The sequence below is a fragment of the Leptopilina heterotoma genome, unplaced genomic scaffold, assembly GCF_015476425.1.
Source record: "Leptopilina heterotoma isolate Lh14 unplaced genomic scaffold, ASM1547642v1 Lhet_81, whole genome shotgun sequence".
In the NCBI taxonomy this organism is placed as follows: domain Eukaryota; kingdom Metazoa; phylum Arthropoda; class Insecta; order Hymenoptera; family Figitidae; genus Leptopilina; species Leptopilina heterotoma.
The window spans coordinates 909,195-925,998 of NW_025111185.1; the positions used below are offsets into that span (position 1 = coordinate 909,195).

The following is a 16,804-nucleotide window of genomic DNA, read 5'->3' on the forward strand; positions in this document are numbered from 1 at the left end:
CGCCAACAAATTTTATTTATTGTAAACAAAATTTTTATTAAACAGAAAAATGTTGATTGTAAAATTAATAAAAAATAAACGTTACCAATGCAAATTCTTGGACCTTCGCCAAAGGGTAAATAAGCTTATGAATGTTGTAACGATTTTCTTATTTCATGAAAATAAATAAAAACCGCGACAATACAAAATACAAAAACAATAAAAATTATAAAACAAAGAATTTAAAATAATAAAATAAAACAATGAAATTGCACAAAATACAAAATACTCGATTAATAAACACACAAATAATTTACAAAAAGAAATAAAATGTGTATTTCCGTCAAAAGTTTAATTCAAATAGGCCTGACGTCAGGGATTTATACAAGTATAGAAAATAAAATGACAAATAGACACACAAACATACGCACATCCAAATAACAATATTTAAAAAGAAATCAATCAAAATAATAAATTAATAAACAAAATAATTAAAAAGAATAATTCGCAATTCATCACACGACTAAAATCACTCTCTTTCTTTTATACCATCAGACATAGACATTTTTAAATAATAATTTAATTTTAATTATCAAAATTTATAAATTTGTGCACCTGAAATCTCCAGGGCCATTTTATTAATTACGGTCGTGCACTTACGAGTCACCCAACAGTTGGCAAAGAATACTCGTTCTGTTGAGGAAGATTTTGGTTTCCCGACCGGTTCCGACTTCCAAGTCACCATATTCGTCCAATATTATAAATAATTATCTTCATTTTATTAAATCCGTATCCAATGGTCATTAACGGCCACACTTTATATTTAACACAAAAAGAAACACATATTTTACAAAATAAAAAATAATAAACTGAATTTTTAAATAAATTTGAATTTAAGAAAAAAACTACCTTCCGTGTCCTCGGCCGGCACGTGAGAGCGTAGCCGCTGTTGATCCCGTGTCGATGAATTGCGAAAGTCAATTAATAAATTAATCAATCGCACTTTTCATCGACCCCGCGATTCAACCCGCCAAGCCCCACTCTTAGCCGAATATTGAGAACACGAAAATAATTAAATTTTGGAAATACTTTGAAGTCGGACCGGTAACATTTTCCAGGAGTCAATCTCTCATGAGATTGTATCGCTTCATTATCCCCCTTTTACTTGATTCTTTTTCAATTAATCAAGTAAAACAATTAAATCATTAACTCACACACATAAAAATTACACAAAAATCTCATGACAATTACAAAATAATTCGGAATTACATAATATCAAATTCATCATGAGGTTCATTTTAATAAATATAAATAAATTTCAACATTTTCTGTTCCTTTTTTTTTATATAGATATACCAATCGAATACTCATGTCAACTATAAACAAACATAAATCTTTAAATATAAGATGGTAAATATTAAACATAATAAAAATCCACAAAAATAAAAAATAAACACAAATCATTCATCATTTTTTTCTTAAACATATCAAAAATCAAATTCAAAAGTAAATATTCATAACAATAAATGTATCGATACTACTAACTCCAAAACGAAATGACAGCTGGCAGAACTGATAATTTCTTACTTGCACAAATGGCAGTGTATATTTCTCGAACAATCTTGCAATGGAACCTGCCTGAACCATATACAAAATTAATTGTCAAAATATAACTCTGAACCATAATTTGTTGCAACTTTCAGATTAGAGCACGATTTTTTTTTTAAGGTAATATAATTACCATAATTATATTAAATTTTAAATCCACAAATAAAATCATAAAAATTTAATTATACAAAAATACATGCATAAGAAACAACACCCTTCACTCTCCTTTAACATCCTTGTCAGGTTCTAAATCTCTTGAAGCAATCAATCGAAATTTAAAATCTTTATCAGCTATTAAACTCGAGGCTGAATTCATGTCAAACAACATTTTTTTACACAAACAAAAATAATCAAACAATTTCTCAGTACAAAATTTTTCATTATAAAAATCACAAAATTTATCGTTTATTATATTCTTTCTTTCAGGAGAATATTCTTCCGAAGTGGAATTCAGATCATCTGTCGTCTGACCCCGAACTTCATCCCTAGAATTTTCCTGACTTTGATTAATTTGAGATTCTTCGATCTCTAAATCAATTCCACTATCATTCATCGAATTATTACAAGAATTAATATTCATTTGAAAATCAAAATCATCAATATTATATAATTTTGTGTTATTTACAAAGTCTTTTTCACAAACATGCTCAGTGAGACTGATTGTCGAATCAAAATTTGTAAATTCAATCCCCCTATAAACAGCATTTTTATCGATCCCCCTTAAACTTTCTTGACTACTACCATCATTATCATTAATATTCAAATTTTTAGTTGATTGCTCCAATTTCCCAAAATCCATGCATGACAAAGGCATCAAAGGAGGTGCATAATTTAAAAAATCTTTGCATTCATTGTTTCGAGCATTTTGTTTATCTTGATAAATCAAATCTAAATTTACCAAAGACTGTAAAATTCTATCAAAATTTAAATAATCAACAGTTACCAATGCATCCTTTACGCGATTAGGCATCTGCTGAATTATTCTATATAAAATTTCACCAATATCCATTTCCGAAAACAAATATTGTGCTTCATAGATCTGATTCATAAAATAAGACTGCAAATTTCCCCTTTTGGGAATGAAACGTCGTGAATACCATTTTAATTTAAAGTTAACTTGAATCGGAATTGAAAAGAAATAATTTAAAAATTTAATTTTAAAGTCGTTTATATCAATAAACGGAGATTGTTGTATGTGAAACCAAGTTTTCACCTTGCCGTGCAATAAATATTTCAAAATAGTTAACTGCTCATTTATAGAAATTCTATTCAAAACAAAGAATTTATCAATACGTTCAAGAAAATAATGCGGATTTTCAAATTCTCCTAAATCAAATTTTTCAAAATTAAAATTAAAAGTTTTAAATGCATCATTGAGAGTTTCGAATACTCGATTGGCACAATCTCGACAACAATCATTATTTTTATTTAATTTTCGCAAAATCATTCCAATAAATATTTCGTTGTTCACATTCATTTTCAAAATTGTCAAAATAATTTAAGTTCAGAAATCAAAAATAAAATTTGCTAATTACATTTGTCACCTTCTCTTTGTTTTACTTCTGTCTTTGTCAGCGCTATTGTTTCAATCGAAAATAATACAAATTGCTCATTCATATACACAAAAATCATACATTCATTTTACCGTTATATAATTACAGAAAATAATCATTATACAAAATTTATAAGTTTTCAAATATTTTCTAAACGTTCAAATAAACAATAAAATTTTTCAAATTTATAGAATACAATAAAAAAGTTGGGCACGCGTCTGGTCCCTGTTCGGGCGCCAAAATGTAACGATTTTCTTATTTCATGAAAATAAATAAAAACCGCGACAATACAAAATACAAAAACAATAAAAATTATAAAACAAAGAATTTAAAATAATAAAATAAAACAATGAAATTGCACAAAATACAAAATACTCGATTAATAAACACACAAATAATTTACAAAAAGAAATAAAATGTGTATTTCCGTCAAAAGTTTAATTCAAATAGGCCTGACGTCAGGGATTTATACAAGTATAGAAAATAAAATGACAAATAGACACACAAACATACGCACATCCAAATAACAATATTTAAAAAGAAATCAATCAAAATAATAAATTAATAAACAAAATAATTAAAAAGAATAATTCGCAATTCATCACACGACTAAAATCACTCTCTTTCTTTTATACCATCAGACATAGACATTTTTAAATAATAATTTAATTTTAATTATCAAAATTTATAAATTTGTGCACCTGAAATCTCCAGGGCCATTTTATTAATTACGGTCGTGCACTTACGAGTCACCCAACAGTTGGCAAAGAATACTCGTTCTGTTGAGGAAGATTTTGGTTTCCCGACCGGTTCCGACTTCCAAGTCACCATATTCGTCCAATATTATAAATAATTATCTTCATTTTATTAAATCCGTATCCAATGGTCATTAACGGCCACACTTTATATTTAACACAAAAAGAAACACATATTTTACAAAACAAAAAAATAATAAACTGAATTTTTAAATAAATTTGAATTTAAGAAAAAAACTACCTTCCGTGTCCTCGGCCGGCACGTGAGAGCGTAGCCGCTGTTGATCCCGTGTCGATGAATTGCGAAAGTCAATTAATAAATTAATCAATCGCACTTTTCATCGACCCCGCGATTCAACCCGCCAAGCCCCACTCTTAGCCGAATATTGAGAACACGAAAATAATTAAATTTTGGAAATACTTTGAAGTCGGACCGGTAACATTTTCCAGGAGTCAATCTCTCATGAGATTGTATCGCTTCAATGTCTAGCGGCAATATTTTCTGGAGTAAATCTTTCAGGATCAAAATTCCCAAAACAGGAATCACAATGTCAACACCCTTTCTCACATGTAAATTTGTTGTTGGTAAATCAATGTCCTTCGTGCGAATACGATTTAAAATTGCCAATGCTGCGGATAAAGTCTCATAGTTTCTGAAAAAATAATTTTAAAATATAAAAAAAGCTCTTAAAAATTATAATAAATATTTTTAATTACCTACAATTTTTATGTAAAATTAAATATTCGATTATTATAAAATTTATTATTTTATTCTTTTTTCTATAATAAATTTTATTCAGATCAAACAAATGTTGTTTGGTTCATATAAACTTTATTTAGTTTAAAAATAAATTTTATTTGCACCAAGAAAGTTTTAGTTGTTTCTAATAAATTTTATTTAGTTTAAATAAATTTTATTCGGTTCAAATTAAAAATATGTTTTGGTTCAAATAAATTTGGTTTATTTTTAAGTAAATTTTCTTTCATTGAAGTAACATTATTTTTTTAATTCGCGAAAAAATTTTATTTGCACCAAAGAAGTTTTATTTGTTTGAAATAAACTTTATTCGATTCAAATAAACTTAATTTGTGGTTCAAATAATTCTTATTTTATTCAAATAAAAATGTTATTTCATTCAAATAAAAGTTTTACTTGGTTTAAAATAAATTTTATTGGATAGAAATAAAAATTTTATTTGCACTAAGAAATTTTTACTTGTTTCCATTAAATTTTATTCAGATTAAACAAATTTTGTTCTTGGTTTAAATAAATTTTATTCGGTGCAAATAAAAATATTTTTTGGTTCAAATAAATTTTGTTTATTTCAAGTAAATTTTTTTTGATTGAAATAACCGCCTAAAAAGAAAACAAAAGCTTGCGCCGCATATTCCATAAATGTTATTTTACCGTCCAAAGAATCTGGAAATAAATTTATATAAATTCAATTTTAGTTATGATTTTTTAAAATGGTAATTAAAATTTTTTGAATATAATTAAATTTTTTTAAATAATTTTAAAAAATAGTAAATTTGCATTAAATTTCAAAAAGAAGACCACCTCATTGTTTAATTAACAATGGGGTGGAAATTTTCTGTTAGTTTTTATTTAATTTAATAATTTTTTTTAATTTAATTATTTTTTTAATTTATAAATTTTATAATTGTTTTAACCCCTTAACAGTCCATGGCCCATATATGGCCACGAAAAGTCGTGCCACCTTTGCGTCTGTGGCCATATATGGCCATCTCAAAAAAAAAATACTAAACATGATTTGATTTTAGTAGCGAAGTACATACTACTGTTTTTGGGGTCGCTGAATCCGAATCTGAAGTCAGATTTAAAAAATTCAAAATGGCGGACCCAAAATGTTGACTTCGAAAAATAAAAAAATTTCAAATTCGCTTTAAACTCGTTACTTGGGGGGTTTTCGGGGTCTCTGATTACAAATATGATGTCAGATTTTTAAAATTCAAAATGGCGGATCCAATATGGCGGATAATTTCAAGATTGATGCGATTCGATTAAAATTCGTTTCTCGGGGGTTTTTGGGGTCGCTGAATTTGAATTTGATGTTCGTTTTACAAAATTCAAAATGTTGGATCCAATATGGCGGATAATTTCAAAATTTATGCGTTTTGATCGAAATTCCGTTCCCGGGGTTTTTTGGGGTCGCTGAATTCGAATTTGATGTTCGTTTTTCTAAATGCTAAATTTTGGATTCAATATGTCGATCAAATTTTTTGAATGTTGACAAATTTGTCTAAAATGTTTACTCAGGGGTTTTTGAGGTAACTTCATATTTTTTTCGCATCAATCTTGAAATCATCCGCCATATTGGATCCGCCATTTTGAATTTTGAAAATCTGACATCATATTTGTAATTAGAGACCCCGAAAACCCCCGAGTAACGAGTTTTAAGGGAATCTGAAAAAAAATTTTTTTTTGAAGTCGACATTTTGGGTCCGCCATTTTGAATTTTTTAAATCTGACTTCAGATTTGGATTCAGCGACCTCGAAAACCCCCGAGAAATGAATTTCCCTTAAAACGCTTTAATTTTAAAATTATCCACCATATTTGGTCGCCATATTGGATCCGCCATTTTGAATTTTCAAAAATTAACCTCAAATTCGAATTCAGCGACCCCAAAAACCTTATATATGATTAAATCATATTTTTTTGTAAACTTTTTTTTCGGACCGTTTTTGGACCACAAGCGATTTTCAACTAGACTGCGAAGGGGTTAAATCCCCTTTTAATTAAATAACAAAATTTACCGGATATATTTGTTGATTCTGCATCATTCTCCTCTAAACGACCACTATTGACAAGTTGTATTAAAAGATCCAAGAAATCCTTTCTTCTTATATTATTTTTCACTCTATAGGTATTCGAATGTTTCTGTGAAAACTTTTATGAAAAATTCACTACTACTTCTTTCAATCAGAGGAATTTTGAGTAAATCCATAATACTTGGTCCAAAAAAAGGCGAGGGCACCTTTAATTGAACTTACTTCAAGTATTTTTTTCGCTTAGTGACGAAATTCACTTTTTGTATTATCAAGGCTATTTGGATTCACTCCGAAGGCTGTTGTAAAGATGACATCAGTTGCGTATCTATATAAAAAAATATATATTATTAATTGGTGATTTAAATTTTTACTATACTCTATTACGTAATGTATAATAAAAAGTATTTTTAGAAAATAATTTCAAAACTTTTCGTTCAGAAAAATGGAATTCGCCAATTCAGTAAAAAATTCTTTCTGAAAAATTAAAACGAGAGTTGTAATTTAAAATTAATTTAAAATTTTTATTTCTTATATTTATTTTACTATTTTTATTTCACCTTTTTTATTTTATTTCTATTTTATTATTTTTTATTTTACTTCTTTTATTTTTATCTTATACCATTTTTTAATCTACTTAATCTTTTATTTTTATTTTACTTTTAAACTTTAAATAAATCTAAATCTAATTTAAATTTGAATAGAAAATTATTTATTTAGATATATACAAACTGGTGATAAAACGAATTGATTTATTTTACTTTTAAATTTTAAATTAATTTAAATTCCATTTAAATTTGAATACATGCAAAATAAAAAAAAGCAAAATTTGAATGGAAAATTAATTAAATTAATTTCTAAATCAAAACTCTAATTCTTTTCAATTTTGCATTGAAATTTGAATTGATTTTAAATTAACTAAAAATTTGTAATTAGAATTAAAACAAAAAAATAGATTAAAATAAAAGAAGATTACACAAAAAAAAAATAAAAAAGTAAAATAAAAACAAATAAAAAAGTAAAACATATAATTAATAATAATAATGAAAATAAATAATAAAAATAATAATTATGAATTTTATAGAGTTAGAAAAATATTTACTGTGAAAAATATTTATAATAAATATTAATAAATATAATAAATATTTATTTATATAATATTATATAATATTAATATAAAAAAAAAATAAATAAATAAATAAAATAAATAGAAATAAATTAAGTTTAGTGAAACCCAACAAATTTTCTCTATTACTGTCAATTAAAAAATTTTCATTTACAATTTCACCCAAAGAATTTTCACTTCCAAAACATTTTTAATTTCAATTTTGCCAATAAATTTTTACTTTCAATTTCACCCAAAATAATTTCACTTTCTATGAAAAAATTTTCACTTATAATTTCACCCAAAAAAATTTCACTTTCTTCTAAAAGATTCTTAATTTCAATTTCGACAATATAAATTTTTACTGTCAATATTTCACAAAAAATATTTTCATTTTTAATCAAAAACTTTTTACTTTCATTTTCACCAAAAATATTTTCATTTTCTATAAAAAAAAATGTCCACTTCAAATTTCATCAAAAATTTTTTAATTGAAAATTAAATGTTTTTTTGGCGAAATTGAAAGTGAAAATTTTTTTAATGGAGGTAAAAACTTTTTAAGTGAAAGTGAAAATTTTTTTGTTAAAACTGAAAATATTTTAAGTGTAATTTAATGTGAAAATTTTTTTTTTGCATGAAAGTGAAAACTTTTTTTGGATAAATTGAGAATGAAAATTTTTTGCGTGAAATCGAAAGTGAAAGTTACGTGAACGCACGTATTTTTTATTATTTTTCTTTTATTTCTTTATTCTAATGTTTATTATTATTTTTTACTTATTCTATTTTTTCTTATTTTTCACAATATTTTTTAATATTATTCTTTGTTATTTTTCATCCTAATATTTTTTGTTTTTCTTTATTTTAACATTTTTTGTCATTTTTTATTCTTATATTTCTAATTATTATTTTATTATAGGTACTTTTTTTATTTTTTGATGTTTTTTATTTTGATGTTTTATCATTTTTTTCCTTTTTTGAATATTTATTATTTTTTTTTTATTATTTTCATATATTTTTAATGCAATAAATAGTAAATTATTTTTTATTCTATCATTTTTTGTCATTTTATATTCTACAAATTTTTGTTATTTTTTATTCTAGCACTTTTTGTCATTTTTTATTCTAATATTTTTAATTATTTTTTTATTTGATTATTACTCTTCTTATTTTGATGTTTATTTATAATTTTTTTTCTTTTTTAAAAATATTTATTTACTTTTTGTTATTATTTATTATTCTTTTATATTTATTTTAAATACCAAATTATTTTTTATTCTAAAATTTTTGTCTATTTTCATTCTAATATTTCAAATAATGTTTTAATATTCTTTTTATTTTGCTGTTAATTATTTTTTCTTTTTTTTCCTTTTTTATTATTTTTTTGTTATATTACTTGTTATTCTCATTTATGATGCAATAAATACCAAGGTGTTCTTTTCCAGTAACGGCATTCCAAATATTCCCAACTGGCACTATGGGTTTTATATATTGGACTCCATTTTTTTCCCAATAATTGTAAATAAATAATTTAAAATACAAGTAAACACCAAGGAGCGCACTACTGCCACGACTCCAAAAAATTCCAGAACAAAATTACTCATAATTATTGCCATATTCGTCTATTTTTATTAAAATAATTATTTCTTTCGTAAAATAATTTATTTCTTTCAAAAAATTCAAATTTTTTTATGACTTATTTAATTTTAATTATTAAAAAAGTGACCATTTTTTAAATTTATTTATTTATTTATTTACGAGCAGGAATTGAAAAAATACTAAAGTATCTGTAAATTAATTATTTCTTTTTCTTTCATGATTTTGGTTATTTTTACAAAAATATTGTATTGACATTAGACGATGAAAATCAAACTAAAATTAGCGTTTAATAACACGAAATGGTTTTGAAAAAAAATTTCTCTAATAACACACGCAGTAATGGCACTACTATTACTTCAAGTGATGTGACAAATTAGAAAGAAAATTTTTAAGTAAAATTGAAAATAAAAACTGCGCATTTCAAGCGATCGTGACTCAAGTTTATATATAAGTGATGATAAGTCAACGCCAAGCGATGGAAACGCACTGTTAAGTAAGTTATATTATAAAAGTAATTTAAGAAAAGAGTGAGTAGTGGGAGAGGCGGTGTAAGTATTAGGGTACCAAGATCAATTGTATCGCTCCTGATTTTAATTACATGTTTACAGTTTCTATTCTTTATGAACTCAGCATTTCATGAATCGATGTAATATGGACTGATTTGCACAATTATTAAGTAATAAGTACCTATTTATCAAAGAATTATGTCCTTTTTGCATAACATTTTTTTTTATTATCATTCTTATTTCTTTCGTGTGACCTCAGATTTTTTTTTCTTTCAAGTAAAACTACGAATAAATAGTGTTTTATACGCTTGGATTTATAAATTTTTCATTTAAGGCGCGAAAATAATTTAAGAATAACTATTTTGGTTATAAATATTAAACTTTTTTTTATTTTTCACATTTTGCATTTTTTACAGTCTTTATTATTTGCTACTTTTTAGTTTTTAATTTTACTTTTTGTATTTTTTATAGTCTTTATTATTTGCTACTATTATTGCTATTATTTACTTTTTGCATTTTTTATTTTTACAGTCTTTATTATTTGCTATTTTTTAGTTTTTAATTTTTCTTTTTGTATTTTTTATTTGTACAGTCTTTATTATTTGATACTTTTTAGTTTTTAATTTTACTTTCACTTTCACTTTCTGTAATACATTTATTATTTTAAATTTTTATCTTTACTTTGAAATTTTACTTTTTTGGATTTTTGACATTTTTTATTTAAATATAATTTTTTAAAATTATTATATTTACAATCGCTCAAAGCGCAAATTAATTTCCTTCGATGAATACGTGACAATGGACTTTGGATTAATTACAAGTGGCACTGGAGTATTTGGTCCCAAAGTCACTTGAAATTTATTCAAAACATTGACCAAGGCTACTTTTGTCTGAGTGTAACCAAATTTCATTCCTGAAAAAAATTAACCAATTGTTATTAAATAATTCTCTTCACATTAGTAAATAACAAAAAAAGTTATTTGAAATAAATTTATATATAAAAATTTTATTCATACCAAAAGACGTTTTAATTGTAAATTTTATTTTCGTCAAGGAATTATTATTTGTTTCAAATAAATTTAAATTTATTTCTAAAAAAACCATTTTATTTGATTCAAATAAATTTTATTTAGTTGAAGTAACAATTTTTAATTTAGTTGAAATAAAAATTTTTTTATTTGGTTCAAATAAATTTTATTTGCACCAAAAAACAATTTTATTTGATTCAAATAAATTTTATTTGGTTAAAGTAACAATTTTTAATTTAGTTGAAATAAAAATGTTGTTATTTGGCTCAAATAAATTTTATTCGGTTCAAATAACAATCTTTTTAGTTACAAATAAATTTTATTAATTATTTGCGCCAAGAAACTGTTAGGTTTTTTTTGTTTTAAATAAATTTTATTCAGATTAAATAAATTTTGTTTGGTTCAAATAAATTTTATTTGTTTCAAATAAAAATTTTCTTTGGTTCAAATAAATTTTATTTGTGCAAAAAATATTTTTTATTTGTGCCAAAAAAATTGTGTAAATATATTATTAATTTATTTAATAATAAAATACTTTACAGTTGATATTAACTAGTAAAATGTAATCTAAAATTAATTGTAAAATTACTAAAAATTAAACGTTACCAATGCAAATTCTTGGACCTTCGCCAAAGGGTAAATAAGCGTATGAATGTCTAGCGGCAATATTTTCTGGAGTAAATCTTTCGGGATCAAATTTCAAAGGGTCGGGATAAATTTCCGGATCCAAATGAATTCCCAAAACAGGAATCACAACGTCGACACCCTTTTTCACATGTAAATTAGTTGTTGGTAAATCGATGTCTTTCGTGCACTTTCGATTAAAAAAAGTCAGTCCTGGATACAGTCTCATAGTTTCTAAATTGGAAAAATAAAAAATTTTCAAACTGAACTGGTTAATTAAATTAAATATTTAATTTAAATTAAATTAATAATAAAATTAAGTATTTGAATTAAATTTTTTTTTATTTAAACAAAATTTATTTATAGCTCAAAAATAAGGCTTATTCAACAAAATTTGATTCAAACACAACTTTTTCCTGATTGTTTAATAATTATACAAAAATTTTTTAAATTGAATAATTCCTGATTTATATTTTCTTGTTTTTTTGTTTTTTTTTGTAAATTACCAGAAACACATTGATGAAGATACGGCATACTATTCAAACTATCATAACTGAGTTCCCCATGTTTCTCCAAGGCAAATTTAATTTCCTCGCGAACTTTTTCTTGTATTTCCTGATGAACAGACAATTCGTATAAACAATGGGAAATTGTTGCCGATGAAGTTTCAAAACCGCCTACAAAGTAAAGAAAAGCTTGCGCCGCAGCTTCCATAAATGTTATTTTACCGTCCAAAGAATCTGAAAATAAATTTCAACATCAATTGAGAGGAAATTTTAATAATTATTCCTTTTTATTATTATTTTTGAAAATTATTTTTCTTTATATTTCGAAAAATAAATAATAAATTTACCCGCTATTTTCGATGTTTCTGCATCAACTTCTTCTAAATGTCCATAATTAACAAGTTGTATTAAATAACCCAAGAAATCCTTTCTTCTTATATTATTCTTGACTCTATGTTCAAATGTTTCAGTGAAAATTCTCATGAAAAATTCACTACAACTTCTATCGTTTAGGGGAATTTTGAGAAAATCCATAATACTAGGTGCATAAAATGCAAGGGCAGTTTTTGTTGAACTTAATTCAAATAATTTTTTCCCATAGTAGCGAAATTTACTTTTTGGATTGTCAAGACTATTTGGATTTGCACCGAATGCTGTTGTAAAAATCACATCAGTTGTGTATCTAAAAAAATTTTTTTTTATTATTTATTATACAAGTTGTTTGTTTAAAATTTATTTCTTTATTATTTATTTTTATTTTATTTAATAAAATTTTTTTAGAGAAATAATTTATAGTTACCGTGCCATTATATCTTTGACTTCAATAATTTTCTGCTTGTGACTCTCTAAAGTAAAACACAAATGATCACTTTTTTCTTTAAAAATACCAAACATTCCTTCCAATTTTTCCGAAGTGAAAATTGGTGTCAATTTTGCACGTAAATTTTCCCATTTTTGTCCCGATAGAAAAAAAATATGTCCCGAGAGAGGGTCAACTGTTTCATTACAATAAAGTCCACGATCGTGAAAATGTTGGAATTTTTCTGTTAAGACCATTTTTACTAAATCAAGATCGGCTATCATTAAACATGGTTTGTGAAATGTATAAAGTCCACCATATCGATATTTCTTCATTTTCTCGTAGGCATTTTCGAAAAAAACACCTGAAATACAAAAAAAATATTAATAATTTAAAAAATATTCCAATATTTATTATTATTTTTATTCTATTTTTTCTTTATTTTTTATCATTATTTTCTTTGACTCTACATTTTTTAATTGTTTTTTTATTCTACTTTATTCTAATGTTTATTATCATTTTTTTCTTCTTCCTTTATTTTAATGTTTTTTATTAATAGTTTTTTAATTATTTTATTTATTTACTTTTTATTTTTTATTCTATTTAATCATAATTATTTCAGGGCTCGAACTAGGTCCGTAAATCCCGTAAAAGTCTGTAACTTTGCTAGAAATCCGTAAAAGTTGGTTTTTTTTCTAAAAAAAGGTTCATAAAGTCCGTAATTTGATTAAAAAAGGACGAATAGTTCGTATGTAAATTGTACGACATAATGTGGGAAATTTTAGAGAAATTATAAATGATTGCAGAAATTCAATTATTTTCAAAAGTAATAAAATTCTTCGTAAAAATTCAATTCTGTTTAGAAATTTTTAAAAAATCTCGTCAAAATTTTAATTATCTTTAGAAATAATACAATTCTTCTCTGAAAAACAATTTTTTTCAAAAATTTTAATAAAACTCTTTGCAAACTTTCAATTTTTTTCAAAAATTGTCCTCAAGTCATAAATGATTTTAAATATCTAATATTTTAATAAAATTTTCCAAAAGAATTCAATTATTTAGAAAAAAATTTAATAATATTCTACGTAAAAATTTAATTATTTTCATAAATTAATAAAAAAATTTCACAGGAATTCAATTATTTGCAAATTTTTTATAAATTTCTTCGCAATAATTCAATTATTTTCATAAATAATAAAATTTTTACAAGTATTTTCGTAAAAATTTTTATTTCTTTTTAGGATTCTTTTTAGGAATTAAATTATTTTCATAAATAATAAAACTCATTGTAGAATTTCAATTATTTTTAATTCAATTTTAATCAAATTTATCTAAAAATAAAATTATTCTTACAATTTTTTAAAAAAATTCTTCGCAAAAATTTAATTATTTTCAAGAATTTTAATAAAATTCTGCACAAAAATTTAATTATTTTTATAAATAATTAAATTCTTAGCAAACATTCTATAATTTTCAAGAATTTTAATAAAGTTCAAAAATTTATTTATTTTTTTTTTTTTTGTGTTTTTTGATACTTTCTCGTTTTTTTATACTTTCTCAAAATTCTTCACAAAAACTCCATTGTTTTTATAAATAATAAAATTCTTAGCAAAAATTCAATTCTTTTCAAGAATTTTAATAAAATTCTTCACAAAAATTCAATTGTTTTTACTTTTTATAAATAATAAAATTCTTATCAAAAATTCAATTCTTTTCAAGAATTTTGATAAATTTCTTTAGAAAAATTCAATTATTTTTATAAGTAATAAAATTCTTAGCAAAATTTTAATTCTTTTTAAGAATTTTAATAAAATTCTTCGCAAAAACTTAATTATTTTCAAGAATTTTAATAAAATTCTGCACAAAAATTTAATTATTTTTATAAATAATTAAATTCTTAGCAAACATTCGATAATTTTCAAGAATTTTAATAAAGTTCAAAAATTTATTTATTTTTTTTTTTTTTTGTATGTTTTTTGATACTTTCTCGTTTTTTTTATAGTTTCTCAAAATTCTTCACAAAAACTCAATTGTTTTTATAAATAATAAAATTCTTAGCAAAAATTCAATTCTTTTCAAGAATTTTGATAAATTTCTTTAGAAAAATTCAATTATTTTTATAAGTAATAAAATTCTTAACAAAAATTCAATTATTTTCAAGAATTAAATTAAATCTTCAAAATTATTTGTACTTAAATAATTGAATTCTAGTATAATTTTCTAATAAAAATTGATTTAAAAATTAATTTCAGTTAAAAGGAAATAAATTTGAAAATTCTCAAGAAAATTTTTTTAAAATTATTAAAAATAATGGATTTATAAATAATTTTTAGTTGAAACACTAAAAAAAAATTTAATTTTGAAGAAGTTACAAATTATTGCAGAAATTCAACTGTTTTCATGAGATTTATTTTCATAAATCATAAAAATCATAACAGAATTTCAATTATTTTTAAAACAATTTTAATCGAATTTCTCGGAAAATGTAATTATTATTAAAAATTTTATTATTATTATATATTATATTATATATATTATATATTATATATATTATATATATTATATATTATTATATATTTATTATTTATTATATATTGTCACAAATCACAAATAATAAAACTAATCGCAGAATTTCAATTATTTTTAATACAATTTTAATCAAATTTCTCAAAAAATGTAATTATTCCTTAAAATTTTATTAAAATTCGTTAATATAATTCAATTATTTGAAAATTTATTAATAACGATTCTTTATGGGAATTGAATTTTAAGAAACGTTCAATTATTCAATAAATTATTTATTTGCATTTTTGCATTTAAATTTGTATTTAAATAATTGAATTCTAGTAGAATTTTCTAATGAAAATTAATTTAAAAATTAATTTCAGTTAAAATTTAAAATAATAATTGAATATTAAAAGCAATATAGCGAGAATTTTTAAAAATAATTGAATTTTCAAATTAATTTTTTTTAAAAAATTGAATTCAATTTTTTAATTTATACTTTCACTGGTTCGAGCCCTGTGATTTTTATTATTTTTTTGTTCTAATATTTTTAATTATTTCTCTAACTCTTTTCATTCTGATGTTAATTATTCCTTTTCTTTATTTATGTTCCCTGTTTTTTTTTTAATTTTTTTTGTTATTATTTGATATTATTCTAATAATTTATGTTGCAATAAATACCAATGTGCTGTTTTCCAATAACGGCGTTCAAAATATTCCCAACTGGCACTATGGGTTTTATATATTGGACTCCATTTTTTTCCCAATAATTGTAAATAAATAATTTAAAATACAAGTAAACACCAAGGAGCACTACTGTCACAACTCCAAAAAATTCCAGAACAAAATTACTCAAACTTATTGCCATATTCGTTTAATTTTATTACAATAATTATTTCTCTCGATTTTCAAAAAATTATTTAAATTTATTTTTATTCATTTACTAAAAAGAAGGTAACATTTTTAAATTTATTTAAAAATTAGAAAAATACTAAATTCTTTATTAAATTTATTATTTCACGAAAGGTTATGAGAAAAAAAAAGATTTCTAATAACACACAGTAACGGCACTATTATTAATTCATGTGATGTGGCAAATTAAAAAGATAATTTTTGAGTTTAATTGAAAATAAAAACTCCGCATTCCAAACGTTCGTGACTTCAGTTTATATATCAGTCGTTATGCCATTAGATGGAAACGAACTTTTAGGCATAAGTTATATTGTCAAAGTAATTTAAGAAAAAAAATTGTAGTGGGAGGTGTTAGTATTAGGCTCTTAATAACATAATTAGTGTTTTAATTATTAATCTTTTATTTAAGCACGAAAATGTGTCATTTATAATTAAAAAGTACTATTTTAGTTCGAAATATAATTTTAGTTATTAGACATACGAGTAGAATTATTAATTTTTTTATTGTTCTTCTTTTTACCTTTTTATTTTGTCCACATT

The 16,804-nt window shown here is 23.0% G+C and overlaps 2 protein-coding genes across 5 annotated transcripts; both read right to left on the reverse strand.

Annotated features, from left to right (window-relative positions):
* Positions 1–291: 291 nt before the first annotated feature.
* Positions 292–9,900, reverse strand: LOC122511159. Of its 4 annotated transcripts, none has more exons than XM_043626227.1 (4): positions 9,213–9,900; positions 6,909–7,011; positions 6,672–6,804; positions 292–4,548 (listed from the first exon to the last, which is right to left on the reverse strand). In XM_043626227.1, the coding sequence occupies exon 4, from the start codon at positions 3,062–3,064 to the stop codon at positions 1,805–1,807; it is 1,260 nt and encodes a 419-aa protein (XP_043482162.1). In that variant the 5' UTR covers positions 3,065–4,548; positions 6,672–6,804; positions 6,909–7,011; positions 9,213–9,900; the 3' UTR covers positions 292–1,804. The 4 variants fall into 4 exon arrangements, with proteins under 4 accessions (XP_043482162.1, XP_043482164.1, XP_043482163.1 ...); XM_043626229.1 differs by having other exon boundaries at positions 292–4,041; positions 4,330–4,548; positions 6,672–7,011; XM_043626228.1 differs by adding an exon at positions 5,304–5,315 and having other exon boundaries at positions 6,672–7,011.
* Positions 9,901–10,559: 659 nt separating this feature from the next.
* On the reverse strand, positions 10,560–16,611 carry LOC122511161 (probable cytochrome P450 6a14). The gene is made up of 6 exons (XM_043626230.1): positions 16,034–16,611; positions 12,848–13,211; positions 12,396–12,730; positions 12,049–12,282; positions 11,525–11,776; positions 10,560–10,803 (listed from the first exon to the last, which is right to left on the reverse strand). The coding sequence occupies exons 1-6, from the start codon at positions 16,218–16,220 to the stop codon at positions 10,640–10,642; spliced, it is 1,536 nt and encodes a 511-aa protein (XP_043482165.1). The 5' UTR covers positions 16,221–16,611; the 3' UTR covers positions 10,560–10,639.
* Positions 16,612–16,804: the final 193 nt, after the last annotated feature.

Bases quoted from the DNA above. Each gene is read 5' to 3' on its own strand.
- LOC122511161 (XM_043626230.1), bottom strand. From the start codon at position 16,220: ATGGCAATAAGTTTGAGTAATTTTGTTCTGGAATTTTTTGGAGTTGTG. The intron at 13,212-16,033 runs GTATTTATTGCA...TTTGTATTTCAG, and splicing joins TATTGGAAAACAGCACATTG to GTGTTTTTTTCGAAAATGCC. The intron at 11,777-12,048 runs GTAATTTACAAA...TTTCCAATTTAG, and splicing joins TCTTCATCAATGTGTTTCTG to AAACTATGAGACTGTATCCA.
- LOC122511159 (XM_043626227.1), bottom strand. From the start codon at position 3,064: ATGAATGTGAACAACGAAATATTTATTGGAATGATTTTGCGAAAATTA.